Source organism: Oryctolagus cuniculus, chromosome 18 (assembly GCF_051225735.1).
Source record: "Oryctolagus cuniculus isolate XC-2025 breed Fujian yellow rabbit chromosome 18, ASM5122573v1, whole genome shotgun sequence".
In the NCBI taxonomy this organism is placed as follows: domain Eukaryota; kingdom Metazoa; phylum Chordata; class Mammalia; order Lagomorpha; family Leporidae; genus Oryctolagus; species Oryctolagus cuniculus.
Genome location: NC_142884.1, coordinates 1,613,556 through 1,636,207, shown reverse-complemented (window position 1 = coordinate 1,636,207; position 22,652 = coordinate 1,613,556). Strand labels below are relative to the sequence as shown.

At 46.8% G+C, this 22,652-nt stretch overlaps 1 protein-coding gene and 1 non-coding gene across 5 annotated transcripts; one reads left to right on the top strand and one right to left on the bottom strand.

Moving 5' to 3' along the window:
- Positions 1-2,259: 2,259 nt before the first annotated feature.
- ZIM3 (zinc finger imprinted 3) lies at positions 2,260-16,637 on the bottom strand. Of its 4 annotated transcripts, XM_089319980.1 has the most exons (7): positions 16,376-16,637; positions 15,142-15,229; positions 10,025-10,080; positions 8,774-8,848; positions 7,605-7,749; positions 6,970-7,068; positions 2,260-4,650 (listed from the first exon to the last, which is right to left on the bottom strand). In XM_089319980.1, the coding sequence occupies exons 5-7, from the start codon at positions 7,654-7,656 to the stop codon at positions 3,440-3,442; spliced, it is 1,362 nt and encodes a 453-aa protein (XP_089176106.1). In that variant the 5' UTR covers positions 7,657-7,749; positions 8,774-8,848; positions 10,025-10,080; positions 15,142-15,229; positions 16,376-16,637; the 3' UTR covers positions 2,260-3,439. The 4 variants fall into 4 exon arrangements, with proteins under 4 accessions (XP_089176106.1, XP_089176105.1, XP_089176107.1 ...); XM_089319979.1 differs by lacking the exon at positions 8,774-8,848 and having other exon boundaries at positions 16,376-16,635; XM_089319981.1 differs by lacking the exon at positions 15,142-15,229 and having other exon boundaries at positions 16,376-16,453.
- Positions 12,141-12,245, top strand: LOC127488025 (U6 spliceosomal RNA). The gene has a single exon (XR_016225561.1). It is a non-coding gene; the product is annotated as a U6 spliceosomal RNA (small nuclear RNA).
- Positions 16,638-22,652: the final 6,015 nt, after the last annotated feature.

Sequence of the window (22,652 nt, the reverse complement as noted above, 5' to 3'; positions counted from 1 at the left end):
TACAAAGGCCGGAGCTGGGCCGATCCAAAGCCAAGAGCCAGGAGCTTCTTCCGGGTCTTCCAGGTGGGTGCAGGGTCCCAAGGACTTGGGCCATCCTCTACCGCTTCCCCAGGCAATAGCAGAGATGGGTTGGAAATCAGCAGCTGGGACTCCAACCCGTGCCCATATGGGATGCGGCACTGCAGGCAGTGGCTTCACTCGCTACACCACGACAGGTGCCAGCCCCTGTAAACCTCACTTTCACACTTCTTTCTGGCATCAGAAAGGTCTACTAAGTGTTTACATGATTCAGTCATATCTTTCCAATGTCGTCACACATGGTGCCCCTCAGAACACATAAAGAAGCAGAGTGTGAGTGCGTGACCACAGAAGATCCCTGCTGCACTTAGCTCCAGATCACTTGACTCCTGGGGTATGTGAGGCACAAATCTCAAGCAGCTGAAAGCCAGTATGAGGCCATACAGAGCTACGTTTGAGCTGCTGTATACGCAGGACACGGACACTGAGGACGAGAGAAGGCACAGGCCATGGCAAAGCCAGAGCTCCAGGCAAGAGGACCGAAAGTTCCTGGACACAGGCCCAGTTCCATGGCATGCAACAGAGTCTCTGCCATCCGACAGGGCTCAGAATTAAGACCACCCTGAATGTGGCTTGATTCTCTGCTCTTGCCATCTTGAAATTCTGTCTTGAAGTAAAAATCATATTCCTTCCAGATCCTTGGGGCACCTGGCATTTGGAATTTTTAATGATCTTGTATAAGGGACCAGGCATATTCATTTCTCACAGGACTCCTAAATCAGGTGGCCAGTCCATCTACATAAACAGAGTAAACACAAGGAAACCAGCAGCAAAGACTGAAATAATCAAGAGAGGGCATTGGGCATAGTGGTAAAGATGCCGCTTGAGACACCCACATCCCGGATCGGAGTGCCTGGGGTGGAGTCCTGGCTCCACTAGCAACTCCAGCTGCCTGCAGCATATTGTGTGCCTGATGAGGCAGCAGATGATGGTCCAGGTACCTGGGCTGCTGCCATCCATGTGGGAGACCAGGTTGCAGTTCCTGGCTTTACCCACTATGCCACAACGCCAGCCCCTACTCCACTTCTGATCTAGCTCCCTGCTGATGTGCACAGGAAAGCAGCAGAAGATGGCTCAACTACTCAGGCCCCTGTCGCCCATGTAGGAACCCTGGATGGAGTCCTAGGTTCCTGACTTTGGCCTGGCTCACCCCTAGCAATTGTGGCCATTTTAGGAGTGAAGCAGCACAAGAAAGATCTCCAGCTCTCTCTATCTGTAACTCTGCCTTTATACTAAAGAGATAAATCTTGGGCCAGCGCCATGGCTCACTTGCTTAATCCCCCACTTGCCTGTCAAAAAATAAACAAAATAAATAAAGCAAGTTGCCCCACCCAAAATAAAGATTTATTTTGTTTATTTTTTTGGGGGGTGCAACTTGCTTTATTAAACAGAAAACGGAATCTGTGTGGCATGGAAGGTGAGGTCCCTCCCTCCTTCCCTGCCTCCTTCCTTCCTTCCTAGCTTCCCTCCCCGCTTCCCTCTCTCCCTCACTGTTTTTTTTTAACTTTAAATTAGTAAACATAAAGTTCCAAAGTGCAGTTTATAGATTACAATGGCTTCCCTGCCCCCAATAACTTCCCTCCCCTCGCACCCCTCCCATCTCCCGCTCCCTCTTCCATTCACATCAAGATTCATTTTCAATTATCTTTATAGACAGAAGATCGATTTAGTATCTATTAAGTAAAGATTTCATCAGTTTGTACCCACACAGAACATAAAGTGTAAACTACTGGTTCAGTACTAGTTATAGCGTTAATTCACATTGGGCAACACATTAATGACAGAGATCCCACATGGCCTAGTGGTTAGGATTCCTGGTTTTCACCCAGGCGGCCCAGGTTTGACTCCCAGTGTGGGAAGTTGAAAAGAAATCTTTAAAAAATAATTTTTCAGAATACCAAAAACAATTCCATGGTGAATGTAATTGAGTTAAACACTCGGACAGAAGAGACACTCCATTCATTGTCTATGATACACATTCAACGCACTTGTATTTCAGCTCCCACACCACTTTGTTGTATATACTTGATAGCTAGTTGTTTAAAAATATTATTAGAGAAAAAGATAAGGCAGAGAGGAAAATACTTCATTCATATCTCTCCCATCAGTTATTATAAAACATCCTTAACATGTTAACATCATGACATATACACATCTCATTTTTTTAGAAAAACACTTTTATTTGATTAAAAAGTACATGATTCCTATTAATTACATATTTCACCAAAGTGCATAGACAGAAATAATCATCCTACTTCCCAAGAGTTCCTGTCTGTTAACAGTAAGCAAATGAAATTCCAGGCCTCTACTATTTCGAGTTCATACAAAGCAAGCTGGAGGGATAGATGGATGAGCACATGTAAATATTTGGAACCAGATGTCTTCTAACTGAATGGGAACTCCATGAGGTCAGGGATTTTCTCTGCTGTGTTCCCTTCTATATACAGAGAGAGGAAGGGAGGGAGAGGGAGAGGGAGAGGGAGAAGAAGAGGGAGAGGGAGAGGTTTTCTATCTTTTAGCTCACTCCCCAAATGGCTGCCACAGCTGGAGCTTAGCCCATTGGAAGCCAGGAGCCAGGAGCTTCTTCCAGGTCTCACATGCAAGTGCAGGGGCCTAAGGACTTGGGCAATTTTCTGCTGCTTTCCCAGGCCATAGCAGAAAATAAGATGGGAAGTGGAGCAGCCGGGACAGGAACTGGTGCCCATATGGGATGCTGGTGCTGCAGGCAGAGGCTTTACCTGCTACACCACAGCACCAGCCCTTAACTTAATTTTTCTATGAACCTTTTGAAGTACTCTCATACTACTGGTACAATACCATGTCATTACATTTTCTTGTGTCTATTCCCAATTAGTGAATGTTTTTAAGTTTTTAAAGGAATGGTTATCACTGGTCATTATTCACTAAATTAAAATTTCATGAAGGTTTTTGGTTTATTGCTACATATTCAGTGTTTAAAACAAAAGACACTTTATATTTGATGAATGAATAAGCCAAATCATTCTTCACAAGATACTCCACTGAAGTCTTCACTGTTTCAATGGCCCAAGTGCTTGGGCCCCTGTACTTATGTGGAAGACCTAGAAGAAGTTCCTGGCTCCTGGTTTTGGATCAGCACAGCTCTGGCTGTTGAGGCCATTTGGGGAGTGAACCAGCAGATGGAAGATCTCTTCCCCTCTCTCTCTCTCTCTCTCAGCCTCCCTGTAACTTTCAAATAAATAAATGAATCTTTAAAAAAAAAGTCTTCACTGCTTCAGAAATAGCCTTCAAATACTAAAGCATTTCAGTACAAATTCCTGGGTGACTACTACATTCTACAATAAACGAAGGCATTCTCAAATTTTTCAAATTTATGGGACTCTTATTTGCTATGAATTCTCTTCTGGTGTCTCAGAAGATATGACTTGTCAGCAAAGGCTTTCCCACACTCAGAACATTTGTAAGGCTTTTGTCCACTATGCGTTTTTTTATGCAAACTGAGGTTTAGCTTCCGGCTGAAGGATTTTCCACATTCATTACATGCATAGACTCTTTCTCCAACATGAATTTTCTGATGACTGTGAAGGTTTGACTTCTGAAAAAAAGCTTTGCCACATCTAGCACATTCAAAGGGTTTCTTTCCGGTATGGATTTTCTTATGTTGAATGAGATTTTTCCTCTGGATGAAGGTATTGCCACACAGATCACACTCATAAGCTCTCTCTCCAGAATGAATTTTCTCATGATCAATGACATTTGACTTCTGGGAAAAGGCCTTTTCACATATGCTACATTTATAGGGTTTCTCTCCCGTGTGTATTCTCTGGTGTTTCATAAGGTCGGACTTGTAAATGAAAGTTTTTTCACAGTCCTTACACCCATAGGGTTTTTGCCCCGTGTGGATTTTTTTATGTTGAAAGAGGGTCGCATACTGCTTGTAGGATTTGCCACATTCATTACATTCATAGGCTTTCTTGGCATTATGAGTTTTCTCATGATTAATGAGGCATGACTTCCAGAAAAAGCCTTTCTCACAGGTCTTACATTTATAGGGTTTCTCTTCAGTGTGACTTTTCTGATGCTGGATGAGATTGAGCTTCTGCTTGTAGGCTTTTCCACACTCACCGCATGCGTAGGGCTTTTCCTCCATGTGAGTTTTCTGATGCTTACTGAACTTCCACTGCTTACTGAATGCTTTTCCACATTTGCTGCATTCAAAGGCTTTCTCCCCAGCATGCATCCGCAGGTGACTCAGAAGGCATGCTTTGGAACTGAATAGCTTTCTACAGAAATCACATTCAAATTGTGTCTCTGCCAGTTTGGATGCATTATGGCCAACCAATTTCCTGAATCTCTTAGATTCATGAGAGTTGTTTTTTACACAGCTTTTCATATCCACACTCTGTTCCAGATCTCTCCCAAACAGGTCATGGTCTATGAGTGGGGGACTTGAAGTAGTATCATCTCTGTTTGAAGGAAGTGTTTCTTCCCGTTCAACGCCTTTCTGCTTGGTCACTGCTGCGTTCTTGATCGATGATGCAGCGTCTCTCTTGAGATCTTCCTCCACTGCCTGGAGTCTCCAAGCACACGCTTCTAAAATCGAACACAGAGAAGTTTCCTGTGTCAGATTTTCCACTCCCATGATTGAAATGAAATGTCATAAACAGTCTATTGGGGCAATCATTCTGCACTGCGCCCTAATGTCTCTGGGAAACTGGACTTAATCTAACCTCAGCGAGGTGTTAAAGGATGTAACTTATGTATAACCAAGCAGATGTGCTGTTGGGGCAACCACAGGTACTGCAATCAAGACATCAGTTAGTGTAGAACAAACTGATTTACTGTTGACTGTTTACAAAAAGTAAAACTCCACATAAAAATTGTAGTTTTAACTCCACATAGACAAAATATAACTCAACATCTACTGCAGCCTTGTAATCATTTGTGAGTTACCTGTAACACATGCATTCTGATTTTCTCTCATTAATAAACATATATTTATATAACTGTTTATAATTGGCTTGTTCTTTTTGGTTAAGATAATCTAGGTTTCTCAGTACGCCCAAACATAAAAGAAACCCTAAGGCCAGAGACTCTATGATATGGCTCCCAAATTCATGCAGGTTAGTCCCAAAACTCATGTTAGGGGACTGAGAGGAATATAGTACAACAGGGGCAGTCCCTGTATTTTCTTTTTAAAGATTTATTTGTTTATTTGAAAGGCAGAGTTACAGAGAGGCTGAGGCAGAGAGAGAGAGAGAGAGGGAGAGAGAGGAAGTCTTCCATCCACTGGTCCACTACCTAGGTGGCCACAATAGCTGGAGCTGTGCTGATTTGAAGCCAGGAGCCAGAAGCTTCTTCCAGTCTCCCACAAGGGTACAGGGGCCCAAGGACTTGGCCATCTTGTACTGCTCTCCCAGGCTATAACAGAGAGCTGAATCGCAAGTAGAGCAGCCAGGACTCAAACCAGTACTCATATGGCATGCTGACATGGCAGACAGTGGCTTTACCCGCTATGCCACAGCGCCAGCCCTGCAGTCCCTGTATTTTGCTGTGTGGTGCTCCCTACCACTCTGGGACTCTGTCACCATAGGCTGAGGCTTTGGGGCGCACCTGATCTTGGACTGCTAAGCTCCAAAACTCTGAGTTGAAAATGTATCTCTTTCCTTATAAAATTATCCTGCCTTAGGTTTTTTTTTTTTTTTTAAGACTTGTTTGTTTATTAGAAAAGCAGAGTTACAGAGAGGCAGGGGCAGAGAGAGAGAGGTCTTCCATCTGCTGGTTCACTCCACAAATGGCTGCAATGGCCAGAGCTGGGCCGATCTGAAGCCAGGAGTCAGGAGCTTCTTCTGGGTCTCCCAAAGGGGTACAGGGGCCCAAGGACTTGGGCCACCCTCTGTACTTTCCCAATTGCATTGGCAGAGAGCTGGATCAGAAGTGGAGGAGCCAGGACTCAAACCAGCACTCATATGGGATGCCCGCACTGCAGGCGGCAGCTTTACCTGATATGCCACAGCACCAGCCCCCCTAGGTATTTTTTATAATGATGAAAAGTTGGCCAATACAGGTTCTGAGAACAAAACTAATATTGAAGAAATTGCGGGGAGAAACTTATACACATAGGTACAAAAGAACAGTTAAGACTCCAGTTACTTGCTGTAACCATTTCATTCTTATCTGCATATACAGTTGTGTAGCCTGACCTGCCCACAGGAACATGACAGAACCAGGTCCCCCAGACTCAGCCCAGCCCAACATCAAAAGGGGAGCAGGCAGAAGCCTGTGTCCTAGCCAGCAGCTTTTGGGAGACAGAATATGTATTTTTTTTTCTTAAGGTACAGGGCCAGGGCTGGCTCTGTTGAAGTAGTGGGTTAAGCCTCAGTCTACAGCACTGGCATCCTATGTGGACACCGGTTCGAGTCCTGACTGTTCCACTTCTGATCCTGCTCCCTGCTAATGCACCTTGGAAAGCAGTGGAAGATGACCCAAGTCCCAGTGCTGTGGCTATCTGGGGAGTGAACCAGCAGATGGAAGATTTCTCTAACTCTGCCTTTCAAATAAATAAATAAATATTTAATAATAATAAAGGGGAAAAAAAGGCACAGGGCCAAGATAATGGAGGACTTCCAGGTAAGGTCGGGAGTGTCAGATCTCACGAGGAGCACAAAAGAGGAAAGAAATGAGCCACAGCTTCCGGAGCGCTGCTGAGCGGCCTGCACCGGACTGCAAGAGACCCAGCACACGGGAGCTGAGAGCTCAGGGCGAGAAGAGAACAGTTCTCATCTGCAAAGGAAAACACAGCACCTGCACACTGAGGCTGTCCCAGCCATTCCCAGTCACTGCCAAATGGTTCCTCTTTAACAGGACAGCTGGCTTCCCGGGACCTTGGCCCACCGGTGCTGCCCTGATTACCTCGTCCGCTGCTGCTCAGCCCCTCGCCTCCCACCGTCCAGGGCTCTTCTCCGCGCTCCAGCCTCAAGATCACCTCAGGTTTGCTGGCTTCCTCTTGGCCTGTTTGTAGGAAACACCACAGGGCTTGGTGGGGTGGCGTAAGGGCGGGGGCGGGGGGGGGGGTGTTGGTTTGTGGGGGGGTGTTTTGTGAGCATGCATTTCTTCCATGTGGGAGTGTTATAAACGTGTGTGAATGTTGCCATGTGGGTGCTCCTGAGTGTGAGTATGAGTGTGAGGCTTTGTGTGTGGGTGTTTTCGTGAACGTGTGAGATGAGGGTGCCATTGGTTGAGGGGGATGAGGTGAATGGACAGGGAAGCTGCTGTGTTAAGGAATCCACATGAGCAGTCAAACCAAACAGAACAAAGAAAGGCTTTTCTTCCTGGGGGATGAAGCTTTCCCAAGAACCAGGGTCAGGGCTGGGCTGAAGGGGTAGGGGCCTCATCCGCAGGGCACCACCCTGGAAGTGAGCATCTGAGCTGTCCTTCACTGCACCCTACTCCCGGCTCAGCCCAGTGAGGGGCACCTCGAGGATGGGCCCTTCAGCCACACAGTGGCCTGCCCACACATTTCAGACCTCATGTGTTAAGTCACCCACCCTGGCAGCCGTGCTGGGCCAGGGAGACCACGTTGCTGTAGTTCTCCAGCATCACATCCCTGTGCAAACGCCTCTGCCTGGGGGTCAGCCACTGCCATTCTTCCTGCGTAAAGTTCACACTGACGTCCTCGAAGGTCACGCTTCCCTGGAACGAGAGATTCCCCGTGAGGGCTGGGATACAAGGCGTTGCTGCCCCTGAACCGAGCTGTAATTCTGTGTGGAATTCACCAGGCAGTTTCTCTGGAGCCTGAAATGTCTTGCCGGGCGCCATCAACCCAAGATCTATGTGGTGGAATGAGAAGGCCATGCCAAGGTGGCCACTGGCAAGCGAGTGTCAGTTACTCAGGAATGGCTTTGAAGCCCACCTGGCAATGGAGCCTGCCTGGCAACAGGCTGTGATTGGATGGATTTGAAGCTGCCTGGCAACAGGCTGTGATTGGATGGCTTTGGAAACTGCCTGGCAACAGGCTGTGATTGGTTGGGGCATAGACCGCCCCTTGACCAGATTGGCTGGTCTTGGCTATATAAGCTATTGTACCAACTGAAATAAACGAGTCTGTGGGCTGCTCGCCTCAAGCCTGCTTTCACCCGACTCCCCGGGTCTGTGTGGTGACTCCGAGCCTCTTGCCCCCACCACGCTGCTCCTCTCAGAAATGAATCCACTGCAACATTGTTGAGAAATCAAAAGCAACAGATCTACTCATGAGGCCACTGTCTCCCTCAAAACTCCTGCCATCCCACACACACTCCTGAATTCCACTTCCAGAATCTCAACCCCATTCAGCCACTTTCCTTGCCCCACTGCTCACTGATCTGTGCTGCCACCTTTTCCTCAGAGCAGGGCAGCAGCTGCCTCATCTGAATAGACCCTTTCTAATCTGGTTCCCAGTCAGCATGGGAACTAGATGGTGCCATCCCTTAATTTAGTGGGTTTTCTTGCTTTCCTCCTGGAAAATAACAATAATAATAATAATAATATTAATAATAATAATAAACTTTAAGAAAGGGTGGGAGACGGCCTTTACATTCCCTGCAGTGTTGCACTCCCACTCCATGTCTGTCTGCATCTCACGTCATCGAGGGCTATATCAGCATTTCATTTCTGCCACTCAGTGTTGGGAATCACACTTGCAAAGTACAGGCCTTTGTTGTCCACTGAAAAATCTCACCTCTTGAGGCTGGCATGGATTGTCTTCTTGGACAGAGGAACTTTGCAGTGGCTGTTATGTTCCAGTCCGCTTTTCCTGCCAAAACCAGATTCCAACCTCGGGCTTCAGTGGCTTAATTTTAACAGTTATGAGGAAACAACGCTGCTTAGCTGGTTACTTTTTGCTGCTCCATGAATTCTGTGCACTTGGCTTCAGTTCTGATCTGCATCAGTTTATTGTGCAGATTCTTTTTGTTGTTGTTGTTGTTCGTGGTGTTTTTTAAACCACTGAATATAATATAAACATATCCCCTTCCTATCAAGAAGTCTTAGTGAAGATTTTTAGTTGTTGAATAATATTTCATTGTTTCAAAACACTCAACTGTTCCCAAAGAGATATTTATGTTTTCCCATTTGTTTGATGTTATAAATAATACTGTAATAAACATCTTTGTGCACAAGGCACTGTTTCTTTATGATAGTGACTAAGTTTGAGCTGTTATAACAAGTACCCAAAACAGCATGACTTATCAATGGTAGAAGGTTATTTCTCCCAGTTTTGGATGCTGGTAACCTGAGATCAGAATGCCAGCATGGTCAGGTTTTTTGTTTTTTGTTTTGTTGTTGTTGTTCGTGGTGTTTTTTAAACCATTGAATATAATATAAACATATCCTATTGTGCAGATTCTAAGAATGCTGCCAAATGAACACAGGACAAAGCTGAGGGAACACATATTAAATATATCAATAATTAGAGGAATATACTGGGGTGATACATTCATAATACTGTTATGTCTGGGGCAAAACAATTGACTGGATTTGTGGAAGCAGTGGTCAGATGTTCAGCTTTGATAGGAAAGAACTTAGAGCATGATATCTTTTAGCATATATACGAAAAGGAGGAGGAAAATATGCCAAAAGACTAGCAAGTTGCACATGGTTGACAGATAGTTCATTTTGATGATGTGAACTTACTGAAAAACTCAGGGGTGGGTGTTTAGTGCGGTTATTAAGCCACAGCTCAGGATGCCCACCAACATTCCATACTGGAGTGCCTGGGCGCAAGTCCCAGCTCCACTTCCCACTCCAGCTCCATGCTAATATGTCCTGTGGGAGGCAGCACATGATGGCTCAAGGAGCAGGGTTCCTGGCTTGGACGTGGCCCAGCCTGGCTATTGCAGGTGTTTGGAGAATGAGTCAGCAGATGGAAGGTCTCTCCCTCTCTCTTTCAAGCAATTAACAACAACAACAACACACACACACACAAACTCACCCTAACATGGTTCATTTCGTATCCTTTTCCAGCCCAAACAGTCCTGGAAGGAAAACCTGAGGAAAAATGGAAAGAACTGTGAGAAAGCAGAATGGCTCTGGTACTCACCAGTCATCCTATGTAGAAAGCGCCACACACCAGCTCCTCATAAGAGCCCTACTGCACCTACACCCCTTTCGGGGCACCGGGTGACTCTGAGCTGTGTCACTGATTTCATTGAGTGTAGTGTGCAACTTCCATGCTTCATTGTATCATCACCTCTCAGAACCTGCAGTCCTGCTTCCAATCATTTGCTTAAGCAATAACGAGAGTGAAAATAACCCAAGTCTGAGACATCTCTTTATATCTTATGTTCCTATGTTCTTATCAAACAACTGGGAACAGCCTACATAAATAAATGGATAAGTGGTCCCTTGAGGAAATTATGGTGCAAACTCATAAGCTCATAACAAAACCAAGGGTCATGCAGTTTTCAAAGACCTGGTTTTCTCCTTGTGCAAACCTAGTCAGGCCAGTTCCCAAGTGTTCATGCATTTGCCAACACGGACAGGACAGAGGCTACACTGGCTTGGAACCCTCTGTCAGCCGTGGCAGGAGCAGAGGCATGTCCTGAGACTGCGGGGGTCTATGTGAAATCTCTGCCTCCTCTGAGAGGGAATGGTTCCCACGCGACTGCAGCTGTCCCCAAACGTTTTCCAAGTCAGAGTCTTCCCCGTATGCAAAAGCAGCATTGGCCAGCAGACTCAAGGCCACACCATCCACAAGAGGCGGGGTTTGTGGTGTAGCAGGAACCCAGCCAGAGCTCAGGGTGAGGACAGTGGACACATCTTGCCTGATGCTCAGTTGCTTCATTTCTGGCCATACTTTGTTTTCGATTTTCACTGTTCTGTGCAGAACGGGGCAGACTGTTTCGGAGGGAGCGTCGTGGAGGCTTACCCTGGGGGATGTGTTAGGAGGAGCAAATGGTTTTTCCTGAGCCTTGGCTGCTGAACACAGACCACCCCTGTTCACTATCGATCTTTTTAAGACTTATTTATGTATTTTAAATGCAGAGTTACAGAGAAAGACAGAGAGACAGTGACAAAGAGCTTCCATCCACTGGTTCACTCCCCAGATGGCTGCAATTGCCAGTATTGGGCTAGGCTGAAGCCAGGAGCCAGGAGCTTCATCTGTTCTCCCACGTGGGTACACGGGCTCAAACACTTGAACCATATTCTGCTGCTTTTCCCAGGCCATTAGCACAGAGCTGGAGTGCAAACAGAGCAGACGGAACATGAAGCAGTGCCCGTATGGGATGCCAGTGACCAGGCGGTGGCTGTACCCACTCTGTCACCATGCTGGCCCCCCACTACATATCTTTTTGCTAGGATGTTTCTAGCAGAAAAATATTTTTGCCTAAATGCATTTTAGGCTCTATTATATGTGAAAAACAAAACTAACCAAAATAGGCAGATTTTCAGTAGGAATGAAAAACTTGGTCTTGGGGCCAGCACCATGGCACAGTAGGTTAATCCTCCACCTGAGGCGCCGGCAACCCATATGGGTGCCGGTTCTAGTCCCTGCTGCTCCTCTTCCCATCCAGCTCTCTGCTATGGCCTGGGAAAGCAGAAGATGGTCCAAGTGCTTGGGCCCCTGCACCCACGTAGGAGACCTGGAGGAAGCACCTGGCTCCTGGCTTCAGACAGGCATAGCTCTGGCCATTGCGGCCATTTGAGGACTGAACCAACATAAGGAAGACGTTTCTCTGTCTCTTCCTCTCACTGTCTGTAACTACCTCTTATAAATAAATAAAAATCTTTTAAAAAAAAGTTACTTTAAAAAAAAGAAAAACTTGGTCTTGATATCTTAATAAGTGTAGCATTCAGTGACAGGTTCAATAAGTTAATCAATTTATCTAAAAATATAAGCATGTATTGAATTGTTATATGGCATGTCATAAATATGTGCAATTATTGTGTTAATTAAAAAGAAAAAGACTGCAGAAACAAAGCCCAGAGCGCTAGGGAAGCCCTGTGGGAGCTTTCTTCCACAAGTGCTGAGTGGAACAAAAGAGCCAACTTGGGGACTCAGAAACTTTACCCTCCCCCACTTCCTACAGCCACCCTGTCCTAAAGGAACGCCGGTGGCTGCAGCATGTATTCTAAAGTTGGAATTGTTCAAGGAAGATTAGCATGGTTCCTGCACAAGGAAGACACAAATTTGAGAAATGTTCCATATTTTGCACCATCCCTGGGTGGCCATTCAACTAACTGACCAGTTTGAAGACAACAGTGTGAGTTCAAGCAAAACTTTAAGACAAACTAATCAAGATTTTTTTTTTTTTTACAGAGTTAGACAGTGAGAGAGAGAGAGAGAGACAGAGAGAAAGGTCTTCCTTTTGCCGTTGGTTCACCCTCCAATGGCCGCCACGGCCAACGCGCTGTGGCCAGCGCACCGCGCTGATCTGATGGCAGGAGCCAGGTACTTATCCTGGTCTCCCATGGGGTGCAGGGCCCAAGCACTTGGGCCATCCTCCACTGCACTCCCGGGCCACAGCAGAGAGCTGACCTGGAAGAGGGGCAACCGGGACAGAATCCAGCACCCCAACTGGGACTAGAATCCGGTGTGCCAGCGCCACAGGCAGAGGATTAGCCTAGTGAGCTGTGGCACCAGCCTAGCTAAGATTTTTTTTTTTTAAGGACTCCATAATGATACAGAGTAAAATCCTTACTGGAGAATCACTACTCATACTTTATGCCTGCAACTAATGGCAAAATGATAAAGCAGGCCGGCGCCGCGGCTCACTAGCCTAATCCTCCGCCTTGCGGCGCTGGCACACCGGGTTCTAGTCCCGGTCGGGGCGCCAGATTCTGTCCCGGTTGCCCCTCTTCCAGGCCAGCTCTCTGCTGTGGCCCGGGAGTGCAGTGGAGGATGGCCCAAGTGCTTGGGCCCTGCACCCCAAGGGAGACCAGGAGAAGTACCTGGCTCCTGCCATCAGATCAGCGCGGTGCGCCGGCCTCAGCCCGCCGGCCGCGGCTGCCATTGGAGGGTGAACCAACGGCAAAAGGAAGACCTTTCTCTCTGTCTCTCTCTCTCTCTCACTGTCCACTCTGCCTGTCAAAAAAAAAAAATGCAGACATGACTAGAAGTGCATACAGAAACAAAGAAGACCCCCAAAATTCCAGTGACTTCTGACCACGCCCAAAATTGGGGAAATTGAACAGAGTTGATTGACACACAGCAAACCCAGGATCTAGCAAAGTCGGTTGCCTCCCTTTCCAGAGCCCGTGGAACATGCACACAGCGCCAAGCATAACCACATTAGGTGGGAGAAGTCCGTGCCGGTTACAGGCAATCATTTAGAATATAAACCTGTAAAGGTTTTTCAGTGTACTGGGGGTGGCACACAGGGAGGCAGGAGTATTGACATTCTCCTCAGTGCTCCTAAATTAGTGGTTACTTCTAAATTCCCTGAGGACAACACACCCTCCCACTCCTCCCTGTCCTGGGGCCCTCTGTAATGGCTCAGAGGCTGGCCTCTCTGGGACTTGAGAAGAGATTAGAGCCACTGGAGAATTCTCTAGAACAGAGAGGCCCCAGGTCCTGTCCTAAGTGGGTGAGCTTGGACCTCTGGGTTCCTCCTCAGCTCTCTAAGTGGCTCCGAAACAAAGTTGGAGAAACGCTGGATTAGTTTTAGTGCAGATAGTATAGTGCTGTGTTAAAAGTGGAAATGATTAACAAATTTAAAAATCTGTAGGTTCCTCTAACTTGCCAGAAATTCAACAAAATTATTGAAAGCAATCATGAGTCAAAATAGAAATCAGGGGCTGGCGCCGTGGCACGGTAGTTTAATCCTCTGCCTGCTGCGCCGGCATCCTATATGGGTACAGGGTCTAGTTCCGGCTGCTCCTCTTCTGATCCAGATCTCTGCTATGGTCTGGGAAAGCAGTAGAAGATGGCCCAAGTGCTTAGTCCCCTGCAGCTGCATGGGAGACCTGGAAGAAGCTCCTGGCTCCTGGCTTCGGATTGGCGCAGCTCCGGCCATTATGGCCATTTGGGCAGTGAAACCAGTGGAAGGAAGACCTTTCTCTCTGCCTCTTCCTCTCACTGTCTGTAACTCTGCCTCTCAAATAAATAAAATATTTTTTAAAATGTGTAAATAGAAATCAATCTCCTAAATTAAGAGTAGCTATAAAATGACCTGTATAAAAACACTTTTATTTTAAAAGATTTATGTGTTTGTTTGATAGTCAGAGTTACAGAGGGGGAGGGGTGAGGGAGAGAGATCTTCCATTAGCAGGTTCACTCCCAAGACTGCCGAGCAGGCCGGAGCTGGGCCAGGCCAAAGCCCAGAGCCAGGAGCCTCCTCCAGGCCTCCCAAGTAGGTGCAGGGGCCCAAACACTTGGGCCATTCCCCACTGCCCCTCCCAGGCCATTAGCAGGGAACTAGATTGAAGTGGAGCAATCAGGACACGAACCAGGGATGCCAGCATTGGAGGCAGCAGCTTCACCCGCTATACCACAATGCTAGCCCCCAAAATATCATTTTTTAAGTCTTTCACATATCATCTCTCTGAAGCTATTGGAGGTACACACAAATGAGGCAGTAGGCCAAAAGGGGTTCCGGAAAACAGGGGTCCCAGCACAGGAGTATTAAGGGGAATCCCTGGCCACCAGCAGTGCCAATCGTAGCAGCCATGGTCTACCAGGGCATGGAGGTTCCGGGAAGGAGGTCTCTAAGAAGACACCCAGAACTGATATAAGAGATACTGAAAGGGGGCCAGCACTGGGGCACAGCCCCTAAAGCAGCCACCCGACATGCCGGCATCCCATATGAGCACTTGGTGTCCCAGTTACTCCACTTCTGATCCAGCTCCCGCAAGAAAACCAGCGGCAGATGACCCAAGTACTTGGGCCCCTGCTACCCTTGTGGGAGACAGAATGGAGTTCCTGGTCCCTAGCTCTGGCCTGGCCCAACCCTAGCCATTGGGGCCATTTGGGGAATGAACAGTGGATGGAAGATCTTTCTGTCTCCCTCTTTCTCTGTCACTCTGCCTTTAACATAAAAAATTAAAAAAAAATCCCAACCTTTCAAATCATAAAACATTTTGCTTTCAAGGGAAAAAAGAATAGCTTACCTCCAACTGCACTGGCAAGACGATTCCCTGGTCTTTTCTTCTAGGGTGTATTGGAAATGAAGACATGCATTCGCATGGAAAAGCTAAACTAGTGATCAAGGTAAGCTTAATCTACATCATAATCCAGTCAGGACACCACCAACTTTGATCACACCCTGTCAAGCCCCACCTGATCTGATCAGGGCTCTACCTTGTCCTAATTCCCAATTATTTCCTCTATCTCCTCAAATATGAAGAACTCCCATGAAAATTGTGATTACAGGGGCTGGGGTGGTGACATGGTGGCGGGTAAAGCCACTGTCTGTGATGCCAGCACCCCAAGTTCATTTCCCTGCTGCTCCACTTCTAATCCAGCTCTGTGATAATGGCCTGGGAGGGGCAGCAGAGGATGGCCCAAGGGCTTGAATCTCGGCACCCACGTGGGAGATCCCCAGGAAGCTCCTGGCTCCAGGCTTCAGTCTGGCACAGCCCTAGCCATAGTGGCCATTGGGGAGTGAACCAGCAGATGGGAGATAGCTCTCTTCCTCTGACTACCAAACGAATGAGTCTTTTAAAAACATAGATAAATAGATATCAAAGTCTTATTTTTAAATATGTTCAACATGTTTCCAATGAAAATTTTAAAAATTTCATGGAAGTAAAAAATTTCATCTTAAATTGAAATAGTAAAAAACAAAAATTGAAATAGTAAGCAAGAAAAAACAAAACCTTTACCCACATGGCATAAAGCCAAGTGAAATAAATTAAAAGAAAATATCACAACCTCATTGGTTTTTCTTCTTCTTCTTTTTTTTTTTATTTGACAAGTAGAATTACAGACAGTGAGAGAGAGAGAGACAGAGAGAAAGGTCTTCCTTCCATTGGTTCACTCCCCAAATGGTTGCAACGGCCGGAGCTGCGCCAATCTGAAGCCAGGAGCCAGGTACTTCCACTTGGTCCCCCATGCTGGTGCAGGGCCCAAGCACTTGGGCCATCCACCACTGCCTTCCCGGGCCACAGCAGAGAGCTGGACTGGAAGAGGAGCAGCCGGACTAGAACCAGCACCCACCTCATTGTTTTTTCAATGGTTAAAAAAAATAAGAAAAGAAAAAAAAAAAAAAGAAAGAAAACAAATATCTGAGACTTCATCAGAAACATTGATATAAAAATGAAAGTGAAAGCTAAAAATAGACTTTGATTTTTATAAACTCTTTGTTTCTGCTTGAAAACAACTTGCAAACTGAAAATGGTTTACCTGAAATGCCTTGAGAAAGAGGGCCGAAAGCAGCTGACACCAGAGAGAGAGATGGACACCCTCCAGCCATCCGGGAGGCTTCACTCTGAAGAAACCAGCACGCCACTCGGGTCCCTTAGTCTGGGTCTTGAATTTAAATTTCAGCTATGGCAGCACAGCCCTTCCTACCCAGGCACCGCATTAGGCAGCACAAGTCTATCTAACTCCCTGTTTCCCACGAATTCATTAGCATTTCTCCGCCTCCGGTCTCTGGGAGGGGCTCAGTTAAACAGGGTATGAATGGATAAAGTGAGTCAGTGACTTAAAACTGTCATGTTTTCAAGGTTGTCACATATAATCTGTGAAGTAGTTAAATGGGAAATAAGCTTTAAAATTTTCACGGTTGGTTGGGCCCTGCACCAGCATGGGAGACCAGGAGAAGCACCTGGCTCCTGGCTTTGGATCAGCGCGATGCACTGGCTGCAGTGCGCGGGCCGCGGCGGCCATTGGAGGGTGAACCAATGGCAAAAGGAAGACCTTTCTCTCTGTCTCTCTCTCTCTCACTGTCCACTCTGCCTGTCAAAAAAAAGGGGGGGGGGGCCGGCGCCACGGCTCACTACCCTAATCCTCCGCCTTGCGGCACCGGCACATCGGGTTCTAGTCCCGGTCGGGGCGCCAGATTCTGTCCCGGTTGTCCCTCTTCCAGGCCAGCTCTTTGCTGTGGCCCGGGAGTGCAGTGGAGGATGGCCCAGGTGCTTGGGCCCTGCACCCCAAGGGAGACCAGGAGAAGCACCTGGCTCCTGCCATCGGATCAGTGTAGTGCGCCGGCCACAGCGCGCGGGCCACGGCAGCCATTGGAGGGTGAACCAACGGCAAAAGGAAGACCTTTCTCTCTGCCTTTCTAGAGAAAGACTCTGCCTGTCAAAAAAAAAAAATTTTTTTTTCATGGTTGGGAGCCATTGGTGTGGTGCAATGGGTTAGGCTGCCAGTCTGTAAAGCTGGCATTCTATATGGGTGCCCATTCTGGTCCTCGCTGCTCCACCTGGGTCCCGGCTCCCAGCTACCATGCCTGGGAAAGCAGTGGAAGATGGCCCAAGTGTTCCTGGCCCAGGCCTGGCCCAGTCCCAGTCATTGTCGCCATATGGGGAGTGAGCCAATAGGTGGAAGATCTGTCTCTCTGTAACTCTGCCTTTCAAGTGAATACATTTAAAAAAATTGTCATGGGTATAACGTTATTTATTAAAAGGGATGCCAATGTCTTGCCAGGCAAAACAGCTTAAGCCACTAGGTTACAACATTGGCCCCAGACTATTTAAACTATTTTTAAAGCTATACTATTTTTAAATAGTCTAGTATATTACTATTTTTTAAAGCTAAAATTAAATCCCGTGGTGATTAATTAGAATCAGAAGTCCCAATATGGATTCATTCCTAATGTATATACAGATAAAGAGACACGGAAGTGCATGCAAAGGGAATGTGTCTCGTATTGGAAGCTGAGATAAACGTGGGCTATCTTTGTTGAGGATAGACCTAGCCCGCCCATGAATTCCTTCGGCTATTCAGGGTTTTATATGGTTCCATACGAATTTTAGGATTTTTTTTCTTTTCCTTCAAAGAATGCTCTGTCTCCAAAAATAGCCTAAAAATGACCAACAGGTACCTGAAAAAGTGCCCACCACTCCCAGTCCTCAGGGGAATGTAAATCAATCTCCCGGGCGACCTTCTCACACCTGTTAGGATGGCGATCCAGAGGCGGGCACGCAGGCACGCACCCTGGCGAGACCAAGGCTCCTGGCTGCAGGCGGCCAGGCGGTGCGGACCGGGAGGGGCGCGCTCCTCCCCCGCAGGTGTGGCGCCACGGTGGTGCAGTTTCTCTGCAAGGTGAGCTCTGCGCATGCGCTGTCCTCAAGTTCGTCGGGGGACCACCGGTGGGGCCGGATCGGTGAGACCAACGTCCGTGACCCCTGGACGCGTAGAGGCTTCGGGGTCAATCTTGGAGAAGCGGGGCCCCAGAGTCACCTTCCCCAGGCTTGGTTCCAACTTTCGTCGGGGGCGGTGTGCTCTGCACGTTCCCCCGAAGCACACTGCTGGCATTTTCGCGCAATATTGTGCGGATTTTCTCCGCTGACGGCAGCTTTTATCACAGATTCCTGAATGACTCCTCCATGGGCAGGTAAAACCCGGAAAGTGAGGGGCTCCAAGGACTGCCTCTCAGGGCTTGGGGTGGGGGGGCGCCTTGTGCAGGATGGAATTTCGCAGCCGGTTGTCTGCTTTGCTATTCCATGGAAGCTTGAAGAAGGATCTGAAAGCAGCTCCCTTAGCCTCTTCTGCAAATGAAACCGGGGAAAATTCCACGAAGTTTTTTTGGGCCTGGACAGCTGCTGCTCTCTCTAAAGGAAGCGCCTCCTGTGTTGCTGATCCGTACAAGGTCGTGGGGACCCCGCGCCGGCAGGAGGGCACCAAGGACAAGACTGGTGCCCGCGACGCCCCTGGGGTTCCGGGAGGAAGGGGCCTCCTTGCCCAGCTGAACCCCCAGATCCCAAACACTGCCATTGGGGTTTTCCTTGCTTGAGATAGATCCCTGCTTCCTTGGAATCCTGCCTACTTCTGTGCTCCCGACTGAAGCAGATTCAAGAATCTTCATGGTGCGGCTCATCACTCGCAGTATCAAACTCCTATTTTTTGTTATCTTACATGCTGTCGGAGTTGCTGGGGAACTTCTTACACTACGTGCTACCTTGCCATGTGGGGTATGTTTTCAGGATGACTTCCTAACAAATACAATGTCTCTTTTGACTACCACCGTTTTCTTCTTCTTTTAAAGAAACTCTTACTTATTTGAAAGGCACAGTTAGAGAGAGGGAGGAGACAGACATCTTCCAGCTCCTGTTCACTCCCCAATGGCAGCAGAAGCCAGAAGCCAGGAGCTCCTTCTGATCTCCCACGTGAATGACAGGGGCCCAGCACTTGGGCCATCTTCCACTGCCTTCCCAGGTGCATTAGCAAGGAGCTGGGTCAGAAGTGGAGCAGATGGAGTTCTCGCCTTCTCTGTCTGCCTGGCCCAGCCCGGGCCTCTGCAGCCATTTGAGGAGTGAACCAGTGGATCTCTCTCTCTCTCTCTCTCTCTCTAACTCTACCTTTCATGCAAAAAAAAAAAAAAATCCATCCACATGAGTACTTCAAACCTATTATCTCCTAAATTAACCTCCAGTCTTCCCCATTACATAAATGATCTCACCGTATTCCAGTTGAATGAACCAAAAGCTTGGAACTCTTCCTTGCTATCTCCATTTCCCTCACCTCTTCCTCACAAAGCCCAGTAGCAGTTCCCACAGGACCCACGTTTCATGCAGCTCTCTTCTGACCGCTTCTCCCTTTACTCTCAATCTTCTTTTTTAAAATACTAATCTTTTTTTTGAAAAAAAAAGTTTTTATTTCTTTGAAAGGCAGAGTTACAGAGAGAGAGGTCTTCCATCCGCTGGTTCACTCCCCAGATGGCCTGCAATGGCGTAGCTGCGCCAATTAGAAGCCAGGAGCTTCTTCCAGATCTCCCACGTGGGTGCAGGGGCCCAATACTTGGGCCATCTTCTACTGCCTTCCCAGGCCACAGCAGAGAGCTGGATGGGAAGAAGAGCAGGTGGGTCTCTAACCGGCGCCCCTATGGGATGCCGGCACTGCATGCAGGAGCTTTACCCGCCGCACTAGAGCACCGGCCCCTCACAGTCTCTTAGAAGCCTTTCCGTTGCAGGCCCCTCACAGCTGCCGCCTTTATACAGAGAGCTTCACAGGTATCAGATGCAAACCATCTTTCATCTGAATCAATGCAGTTCTAAAAGAAAATGTTCAAAAAGTAACACTTTATAGCTATAATGCCATGTAAATTTAAATCCTAAACATTTCCTTTTAGGAATTATTATCTTTTTAATATGGAATTCTTAAATTCAAAATTGTAAAAGTTCAAAAAATCATCAAGTTTGTATGATTCAAAAAATACAGTGTAATTTAAACTTTTATTTTAGGAATCATCACTTTCATATGCCAAAATTTTTAGAAATGTGCAAGACCTACATATATGCATATAATTAGTAAGCCTCACTTATTTATTTTTCCATTCACCTTACCCTACTGACCCAAATAGATGGATTTTGTACATTTTGAAATTGTTTCAGTTTTTCTTTATGTGTTCACAATCAGTATGAATATACAGTCAACATTTTTTAAAAAAGGTTTATTTATTTATTTGAAAGTAAGAGTTAAACAGAAAGAGGAGCGGGAGTGAGAAAGAGAGAGAGAGAGAGAGAGAGAGAGGTCTTCCATCTGCTGGTTCACTCCCCAGTTGGCCACAATGGCCAGAGCTGTGCCGATCCAAAGCCAGGAGCCAGAAGCTTCTTGAGTGCAGGGGCCCAAGGACTTGGACCATCTTCTACTGCTTTCCCAGGCCATAGCAGAGAGCTGGATCAAAAGAGAAGCAGCCGGGTCTTGAACCGATGCCCATATGGGATGCTGGCACTTCAGGCCAGGGTTTTAAGCCGCTGCACCACAGCACTGGCCCCAGCATTGTTTTGTTTTGTTTTTAAGATTTATTTATTTATTTGAAAGGCAGAGTTGCAGATAGAGAGAGTGTGTCTTCCATTCGCTGGTTCACTCCCCAATGCAACGGCCAGAGCTGAGCCTATCTGAAGCCAGGAGCCAGGAGCTTCTTCCTGGTCTCCCACACAGATGCAGGGGCCCATGGTCTTGGGCCATCTTCTACTGCTTTTTCAGGCCATAACAGAGAGCTGGATTGGAAGTGGAGCAGCTGGGACTTGAACCAGCGCCCATATGGGATGCCGGCACTGCAGGTGGCAGCCTTACCCACTATGCCACAGCACTGGCCCCCATGCATTGTTTAATGATAGGCACATGTTCTGGGAAATGAGTTGCTAGGTTATTTTATACTGTGCAGACATTAAGAGTGCATGTGTACAAACCTAGATGGTACACACTTACTGCTTCTAATTTATAAATCTGCATGGTATGTTACTATACTGAGTACTATAGGAAATAGTAACACAATGTTGTGTAGCTAAGCTCATCTAAACATAGGTACAGTAAATCTAAAGATTTAAAAAAAACATTTATTTATTTTATTTGAAAGAGTTACAGAGAGAGAGGGAGAGACAGAGAGAGATGAGATCTTTCATCTGCTGGTTCACTCCCTAAATGACTGCAACTCCCAGGGCTGGACCAAAACCAGGCCACAGCTGGGAGCCAGGAGCTTCATCTAGGTCTCCCACATGGGTGCAGGGACCCAAGCACTTGAGCCATCTTCCACTGCCTTCCCAGGCACAATTGCCAGGAACTGGATTGCAAGTGGCGCAGCCAGTACTTGAACTGGTGCCCACATAGGATGATGGTACAGCAGATGGTGGTTTAACCTACTGCACCACAGCGCTGGCCCCCATGTAATGATTTTTTTAATGGAATTCTTGTATTGGGCACTAACCATGAATGGAGCTTGCAAGCTTCGAAGTCGCCCTGAGTGGGCCAGCTGAGTGCCTGGTGAGTGAATGTGAGGCCTTAGGATATTGCTGTACTCCACTGCAGACTTTATAAGCACAGCATATTTAGACTATACTCAATTTATAAAAATATTCTTCTTCAATCATGAATTAACCTTAGCTTACTATAACTTTACAAACCTTTTAACATTTGAAACTTTTTGACTCATTAGTAAAAGTACTTATCTTAAAACACATTGTAAAACTGTACAAAAATATTACTCCTTTATATTCTTACTCTAAGTTTTCTTCTACCTTTGGAACTTTCCAATTTTTGCCTTTTGAACATTTTTTGTTAAAAACTTAAGACAACATGCAAATTAGCTCAGGTCTGCACTGGTCAGGATCATTAACATTACTGTCTTCCACCTATACCTCTTGTCCCACTAGAAGATCTTTAGGGGCATTGGGTAACTGGAGCACAGTTACACAAACCTACATGGGCTAGCCTGCCATACACTTAGACTATAAAACAGGTGCATGATAGATCATACATAGGAATGGTTGACCAGAAGGTAATTATGCAGTGGATGACTGTACATGGGATATACATACAATGGAATTTTGTTCAGCCTTAAAAAGCAAGAAAATTCTGATGTGCTACAATGTGGATGAACCTTGAGGATAACTATTGAAATAAGCCATATATGAAGGGACAAATAAAAATTGCCACTTCCTAAGCACAGACAGACCTCTGAATATCCACATAAATGGTAGCAGGGTCTACATATAGGAAAGAACTCTGGAGACTTATT